The sequence below is a fragment of the Micropterus dolomieu genome, linkage group LG11, assembly GCF_021292245.1.
Source record: "Micropterus dolomieu isolate WLL.071019.BEF.003 ecotype Adirondacks linkage group LG11, ASM2129224v1, whole genome shotgun sequence".
Classification (NCBI taxonomy): Eukaryota; Metazoa; Chordata; class Actinopteri; order Centrarchiformes; family Centrarchidae; genus Micropterus; species Micropterus dolomieu.
Genome location: NC_060160.1, coordinates 18,411,835 through 18,420,844, shown reverse-complemented (window position 1 = coordinate 18,420,844; position 9,010 = coordinate 18,411,835). Strand labels below are relative to the sequence as shown.

Sequence of the window (9,010 nt, the reverse complement as noted above, 5' to 3'; positions counted from 1 at the left end):
AGGAAGGGTTCTGGTCGTCCCAAACGTCTTCCATTTGAGGATTATGGAGGCCACTGTGCTCTTAGGAACCTTAAGTGCAGCAGAAATTTTTTTGTAACCTTGGCCAGATCTGTGCCTTGCCACAATTCTGTCTCTGAGCTCTTCAGGCAGTTCCTTTGACCTCATGATTCTCATTTGCTCTGACATGCACTGTGAGCTGTAAGGTCTTATATAGACAGGTGTGTGGCTTTCCTAATCAAGTCCAATCAGTATAATCAAACACAGCTGGACTCAAACGAAGGTGTAGAACCATCTCAAGGATGATCAGAAGAAATAGACAGCACCTGAGTTAAATATGAGTGTCACGGCAAAGGGTCTGAATACTTATGACCATGTGATATTTCAGTTTTTCTTTTTTAATAAATTTGCAGAAATTTCTACATTTCTGTTTTTTTCTGTCAAGATGGGGTGCTGAGTGTACATTACTGAGAAATAAAATGAACTTTTTTGATTTTTGGAAAATGGCTGCAATGAAACAAAGAGTGAAAAATTTAAAGGGGTCTGAATACTTTCCGTACCCACTGTACATGATGGATGCGAGGACTCAAACACATGGTAAGGACAAAGAGTGGTGGAGTGGAACAGTAGGTGGCAGTAAAATCCAACTAACCCTTCAGGAATGAAGAAACCCTCCTTACCTTCAGTTCTAACAATCTCCCTCACCCCGTGGAAAAAGCCCTTGTACTTTGGCTTTGCTGATGTCTGATCATGGATGAATTTGACCTACAATGACATAATGAAAATGATCAATAAAGTGTAAAGAATCAAAACAGAGATGATAAAATAACATCTGAGGCATGCAGATTTCTGCAAACAATAATGCTTGGAGTAATGCTGCAGTCTGCAAAACAGCAATAGACATATTATTTGCATTTTAGTACAATGGATCGCATGTTTAATAATGCTGGGTTTTTTTTTTTACCTTAACTGTCTCCATGGGACAGACTACAAACACAGCTTCTGCCACTCCAGCCCCCAGGCCACAGAGGAATCCTCGCTTGCTGTCTAGTTTACCATTTTCATCGCGCATCTTATTACTGAGGAACTCAAACATCCCAAACCTGTAGACGTTAACACAAAAGATGAATGACTCAAAATATGAAATAATCTGTATCACTTTCTAATAAGGCATCCTTTATAAAGGGTTTATAAGTTGTAGTGGCTTTGTTAAGTACGGCTTAAGCACAACTTTTGGGTTGCCAGGTTGTTAAAAGATCCCTTTTTGTGGTTGGACCCTTTATTTATTTATCAAAAGTATATTATATTTTGGTAGTCACCAAATAGGAAGGATAAACACCATTTACACGACCTGGCAACCCAAACAACCGTCTTATTAGAGCTGAAACGATTTTGCAATTAATCACTTAATCGATTAATATAAAGATAATCAGTAACTGTTCTAATAATTAAACAACTAATTTCACCTTGGAATTCAGAAACTTGCGATGGACATTGTTTTAATGTTTTCTGACATTTTTTAGATGAAACAATGAATCTATTCACTAAATATGATCTATTAGGCAAACGATTGTTAGTTGCAGCTCTGGTTCTTATTGATGACTTTAATAACCATCTTTAAAGCATTTATAAATTGTTTATCAACCACGAACAAATATTACAAATGATTAGAAGTGATTACAATATATATTTTTTTTTGATAGATGTGTCTACGATTGTTTTTGATTAATCTCTTAATTTACTGTACAGAATATGAGAAGACTTGGAAAATCTCCATCACCAATTACCCAGAGCCAAAGCTACTAATCCATAACCCAAAGATTATTATTACTATTCACAGTAATATAAAACAGAAAAAAACAGCTAATCCTCTTGTTTGGGGAGCTGGAACCAGAGACTGAATGGCATTTTGCTTGATAACTAATGGTACTTCTACAGCTAAAACACTTTATAAAGGGTGCTTTGTGGTACCAGACAATCAATACTGAAGTTTTGTTTTACACATCTAGCAGCCACACCTGAGATCACAGTGGAGGTATACTGGAAATAAGACATTCAAAAGGTTGTGTTTGTGTGTGCTCAGGAGTGTAAGGTTGGAGGGTTTCAGTACCTGACAGCTGCTTTAGGTATAGAGCCATACAGCAGTGAGCTTAGACCTCTGTAAAGACCCCTCACCCCATGACTGTTCACCGTCTGCTTCACACAGTCACCTGCAGGAGAAACCGAAGGGAATGAATGACAGAAGGAGAAACAAGTAAGATTACAAAACAATGATTTCTTGCATCCGTATCAAAAGACTTCTGCACTGCTGCTAACAAAAGCTCACTCGGGCAACATATTCAGCTGCTTAGTTGTGAAAATCTTAGCTATGTCTCAAGTTAAAAGATGATAAATGTGAATTTCTGGGTTTCACGCGTGTCTATTGCAGCTCAAAACAACAGCCCGTCATACTAAGCTTCCATGAGTAAACACGATCTATGCCAAAGTTCACAAGCTGTCATCGAACAGATAACAAAGACTTAACTACGCAAATACACACTTGTTTGAACTCAAATCTGCACCAACACAATGTCTAAAGTTACTATGGGCTGTTACTAAAGGTAGAGTCTAAACTTTGGATCTTAAACTTCAGTTGAGTTCAGTGAGACAGCTGCTGATTAACTCAGTATGGACCACTGATCAACTGTGAGCTGCTGCAGGATCTGTAGACACCATTTATACTCGAAACAGTCACTTCATAATGTTTTGGTCAAGTAGATCTAATCATGGCAACTCATGAAAGAATGACGAATGACTTATTTGTTTGGTTTTATCAACGACTATATCTAAATAACTCATTTCTAAAATACAACATTACAATTTTACAGGGTTAGAACTTTATTTCCACTGTTGTCCCAAGGTGTTTATAAAGTCTATCAATCAGAGACAGATATTCAATTGCTGGGATTAAGAAATATGACAAAATAGGACTGCAACTAACTATTTTCAATGTTGATTAATCTGTTGATCATTTTCTCAATGAATCAATTACTTGTTTGGTCCATAAAATGTCAGAAAATGGTTAAAAAATGTCAATCACTATTTCCCAAAGCCCAAGATGACGTTCCTAAATGTCTTGTTTTGTCCACAAGCCAAAGATATTCAGTTTACTGTCATAAAGGACTAAAGAAAAGAGAAAATATTCACATTTAAGAAAGCAAAATCAGAAAATTTCTTCTTTTGTTTCTTAAAAACATACTCAAACTTCTTAATCTGTTATCAAAATAGTTGGCAATTAATTTAATAGTTGAAAACTGATCGATTAACTGTTGCAGCTCTAATTAGAAAATGATAACTAAAAAGCCAGAGATAGTTTAAGATGCAAAAATCAATGTATTAAAAAGTAAAGTATAACAAACATTAAGATTTCCACATTCTAAAACAGGATATCGTCTAGAAACTACAACCTCGGTATTAAACATAATAATACCTCTCTGACAATACCAATCAAAACAGAACATTATTATCTTTGTACGGCCGAACTGTTGTTTTAGACTGCATTAGATTTTACAGTTCAGGTAAGATATAAACAGACAGTGAACATAAACTCACCGATGCTTTTGTATTTGGGAGGATTTGCCCTTTCGTCAAGCTGCAGCTGCGTTTTAACGTACTCTGTGGGGAAGGTGATGCAGATCTCTATGCCTCCTGCTATCCCACCTGAAACAATAGCAAAAACACTCTGTAGGCAGAAACATTTTAATGTTTATTTCAGTGAACACTACACAAGTGCATTTCAGGGAGAAAGAGGCATTCATTTATAAAACTGCATCAACACACCAAACTCTTACAGGCAGAAAGTATAACCAAGTATAGCCACGTTTTTCTTTATCTAATCTACTTTACAAATATTACTTTCTTTGACTATTGTGCACTATTCATAAGAATGTATGATCTATTTGCAGTGTTGCAATAAAATGCATAAAATTGTATTTAAGTATTATTAGTATTATTATTATTTGTACAATCAAAAACTTGTTTCACAAACTACAAAGTTTGGTTTTAATAGGCCGAAACAATTAGTCCTGTATGTTAAAGGTAGTTCCACAATATTCCCACAGTATCTTTTCACAATTTTACTGATAATAAACTATTTCTATAGCACATTTCAGGTCAATTCAAGTTTTTATTTATGAACCACATTTAAAAACAACCGAAGCTGACCAATGTGTTGAAAAAAGTTATACAATAGAAAATAAAAACTAAAAACCAGATAAAAATGCGTTTTAAGACGAGACTTAAAAGTCTTGGTGATGTGAAATATAAACATAAAGATGCAATACAAGGTGCTTCACATAAAGCATAAAATGCAAATAAACACATTAACAAGCAGGAAGGATGTTTCTTTAAAGAGATAAAATAAATACCAATGTTGTATGTGAGGTAAAACACTTAGAGAGTTAAAACTTTCAAGGTAAAAGCAAACTTGAAAAGATTTCCTTTAAAAGTTGTGAACAAGGTGCAAATCAGTAATCACCAGAGTGACGTTTGTGTCCACGCCTGCGATACAGTATTTAGACAGCGCCACCTTAAAACCCCGTCTGTCACCCATCTGCAGTTCAACAGCAAACACGCAGCCAGCATCTGATTGGCTCGGCGTCTGCCTACAGTTTCTCCCCCTGGCCTTACTCCAACTGAAGGGGGTGTGTAGCCCTCAGAGCTCATCACCCTGCAGCAACAGGGACTAGCAGTCAGGGAGTAGTCTGAATCCGCTGATGTGCTCAGAAGAGACAAGTTAGCAAAGAAACTCGAGCTTTCTGTCAAAAAAGCACAGCAGGTGTGCAGCTTTTAGTGCAAAACAACAGGTTTGACCAGTTATCCTGGTAACACCCAGGCCTCTACTGATATCTTCCTGAATTCAAACAGATACTAAAGATACAAAAGCCTTAAAAATAGAGTAACTGTAAAATGGTAACATCACACATACAAAAACAGAAACCCAACACACCAACGGTTCTAGTCTGAGCTCATGCATGCAAGCCGTGCTGCTCGTGCAATCATAAGATTACAGTTAAATAAATTATTGTTTTCGCCAGAACAGGGGTTTTCAAAGTCTGAGCCTCAGACAAAGCTTAGAAAAAGGCGCCACCTCACAACCTGTTAGTTTACTTACTTAGTTTCACTCAATTAGATATCTACGGGACCAGGATCATGTCATTTGATCCCATACACACCCAACACTTGAGCCATGATAGCCTAATATTACTGTTTAACAAATCCTTAGACTACATCAAATATAACAAATGTCATAAGGATGATTGTTTCTGAATGATGGGAAAGACAGTAAACTTCCCCAAAACTACAATCTCTGAACTCTCTTTTAAACGCGTGCTTTGAAAACCTCTGCACAACAACATCCAGAGCATCTTGGCGACTAAACTGGAGTCGTTAAAGTGGTGGTTACGGCACACCCCGGCATTCCTTTGGTTAGAGACAGACTGACATCACAAGCTGAAGCTCAACCTACTAATTAAGCTTGAATTAAAAAAAAAAAAAAAAAACAGTCCACATCATCATCATCTGCAAACAATCCTCCATTTTGTACCTGCATTACATCCCTGTTTTCAAGCTGGAAAAAGATAAAGAGCCACTTTATTCGAGTCCGACATGTACAGACACAGGTTTTTAGAAAGTGAGTGCGGGGGAGAGGGCTGTTTGCTGCTGAATCTTTAACCTGTCAATGTTTATTTTCTATGTATATGTTAATTTATATTTGCACAAAGCTCTAAAGTAGTAAAGCAGCCTGTAGTTCTTCAGACCAAATGTCACTGGCAGGTGTTGTTGCTCACGTTTTATTGTTGTCTTTTTTCTAATATTTTACTGTGTAAAGCACTTTGTGACCGCTCTGTGAAAAGGTCCTAAACTAAATAAACTGTACTTACTTACTTTAGCCTTACTATAACATTAATAATAATACAATAATACATGTTAATATATGTTATGTTAATTACTAGAATAGTGTACATTTATAGTATTCACAGGCTAAGGTAATAGTATTTGTCATGGATTAGATAATGTTTGTGTGAAAATTTTGGGACATATTTCCCTATTTTTTGCAGCGTTAGATGAAAAGATTGACAAGATAAAAATGTGAAGCTACAGCTAGGAGACAATTAACCTAGCTTAGCATAAAGACTGGAAACAGGGGGAAACAGCTAACCTCGCTCCGTCTAATGGTAACAAAATCAAAGTGTAATAACTACAAGATGTAATGTGCTGGAATATTTCTTGGCTAGGCCCAGAGACTTGCTGTGACAGAGCCACGCTAGCAGTTTCCCTATGTTCCCAGTCTTTGTGCTAAGCTACGCTAACTGTCACCTGGCTTTAGCTTCATATTTAATGGACAGGTGTGAGAGTGGCATTAATCTTCTCATTCTACATTACACCAGACAGCTGATACGTGCATTTCCCCAAATGTCTTGTTGTTTTTTTGTGTATATGACCAAAATAAAAACAACAATGTATTTACTAAGCTGTGTGCACAGTTAATGGTGTTATAAAGCCTTTATTATTCTCTTGTGACTTCCTCATAGATGCTTTGTCATCCTATAAGTTCAATGAAAGTGAATTCTGGCCATTTCTTTATCTGATTTCTGACCACATACTCTCTTTTATTAGGACTAAAATACCCTTCCTTACTGCAGTTTTACTGCACATCTGGCCGTGAGTGAATAAGAAACAGCATGGAAATTCACCATGACCGTGTGAGCCCATTGCAAAAGGTCCTGTAGTAAACATGTGACAAGCGTGTCGTAACCCTGTAACATGTGTGCAGAGGCTGACAGAGCAATCTGCTTTGTCATCCTGGCTCATTGCAGCTGAACATGGAGACCAGGGCCTCTGAGGACACTGTATTAGGACACCAACTAAACAGCTGACAGTAAAGTACAGTTATGACAAAGCTTTTGCTTTTGATTGGTAAATTCAGCTGTCAGCTCTTTATTACGTCCTCTTGATGATGCAATGTCGCCACTGATCGTTGCCCTGTGGTATGTTACTCTGCTCTGTGTGGAGTTTGAGCACCTGTCACTGATTGACTAATAAGAAGGGCAGGTAGTCAGAGTTCATGTCAGTCTGGTTTCTTCGAAAAGGACATGTGGCACGCTGTTTAAAACACACACACACCAGCCTGTCCATCCTCCAGGAACTTGGGGTTTGGGGTCCCGTCCAACCCCAAGTTTTACTGAGCGCAGGATCTGTCCTGAGACTTCTGACAGGCTGCAGGACCAAGGCATTGCAGAAAGTTTGACTCTCGCTTCCACAATGAGAAGGAGAGTCTTTAAGATGATCAACCCCACTTTCTCCTGCTGCAGTGCATTTAACCGAATGTACTTTTAGAAAACAGTGCTGCAGCCGAGGCCCCCTGATAAACATCTGCACATTCATTAAGGTTCAGTGCCAGAACTTGTAAACAAGTTCCCCAGCCGCCTTGGCAGAGACACGTACTCCCCACAGTCCCACGCAAACTTTTCTTACCTGCCAGAATAGCCTTGCCAGGGTGCGTGAGTTTGGCTTTCCCCGCCGGAGCTGCAGCGGCCAAACACTTGGGTCTGTGAAACGGGCTCACGAATCTATTTTGTCCAGACATGACTGCGATTCACCGGCCTAACTTTTCTAAATCAATGCGGATCTGCTTTAAACCCGGTCAAGCCCTCATGCAGTGTGGGTGCTCTGAGCAGGAGTAGCGATGCAAACATTCAAAGGCCAGGCAGGAAGGCAGGCGGGCGGTGCTGACCATTGGACTTTTGCTCCTGACCTGGAGATGTTGATGAGAGGCTGGCTGTACTTTTCACAGTGAGAGCTCCCTCCGTGGCACACAGGGAGGCTGATAGCGTCGAGTCAGTGTGTTCACACAGGGCGGGGCAGGCCACGACACTTTCCCCCCCGACGCGGAAAAACGCCATGTTTGTCACAAACATTTAAGGAGGACCGGAGAGGTTCTCTGCAAAGCGCCGCAATAAAGCTTCTTGTCTGCCAGGTTGTTGCTGCAAAGTTTCTGGCCCACTTTAAAATGCGACATGCAGCCTGTAGCGGGCGCTGTTTCTCACCCCACTCCTGCAGAGAAATGCATAAAAACTACCTAGGTCCTTTACTTGACTCTTCTCTCACTCCACTACATCTCAGAGGGCAATATTGTATGGCAAGCAGTTTTAAAATGTATTCCTTAAAACTTTTTAGTCACCATATAAAAGCTACTAGAACTTATTTATTAATTACTAGTAACTATTCCAGTTACTAGTAACTTGTTGTTTTTTTTTAGTAAATACTAATTGCACATTTTTATGGCATTTAAATAAGGGGCTCTGCAGTAAATAATAATAATAATAATAATAAATAAAATCCCTTTTTAACATTTATTCTTTAAAACTTACTAGTCAATCTTAGAAAACTACTAGTCCTTATTTATTAGTTACTTGTAACCATTCCATTAATTACTAGTAATTATTCCCCTTTTACTAGTAACAATTGATTAGATACTAGTGCTTAATTTTTAGTTAGGCCTACTATTAACTATTTCATTAGTTACTAGTAACTATTCGGACATTAAGATATCTCTAACTCACAACATATCTTCAACAATCCAAATTAGCTGTTAAATATTAATTAGGATTTAGATACTAGGTCAAGCAGGATTGACCTATCAGCTGCCTTTGACACAGTCAACCACAGGATCCTGCTATCCGCTCTCTCAGCAATGGGCATCTCGAGTAAAGCACTCCTGTGGTTTGAATCCTACCTCTCGGGGCGTTCCTACAATGTTTTGTGGCAAGGACAATTATCCTCCTCCCACTGCCTCTCCACAGGGGTGCCCCAAGGCTCAGTGCTTGGGCCCCTTCTCTTCTCAATTTACACCACCTCACTGGGGCCGATCATTCGCTCGCACGGCTTCTCTTACCACTGCTACGCAGACGATACGCAACTCTACCTATCCTTCCCGCCAGGCGATCCCACTGTCTCGGCGCGGATCACGGAC

At 38.9% G+C, this 9,010-nt stretch overlaps 1 protein-coding gene across 1 annotated transcript; it reads right to left on the bottom strand.

Annotated features, from left to right (window-relative positions):
* Positions 1–677: 677 nt before the first annotated feature.
* Positions 678–7,925, bottom strand: LOC123979105 (tricarboxylate transport protein B, mitochondrial-like; the record flags this gene model as incomplete). The annotated part of the gene is given in 5 exon segments (XM_046062867.1): positions 678–762; positions 962–1,100; positions 2,108–2,207; positions 3,589–3,696; positions 7,513–7,925. Coding segments are annotated over 5 exon segments (544 nt in total), but the record flags the coding sequence as incomplete, so codon positions are not given.
* Positions 7,926–9,010: the final 1,085 nt, after the last annotated feature.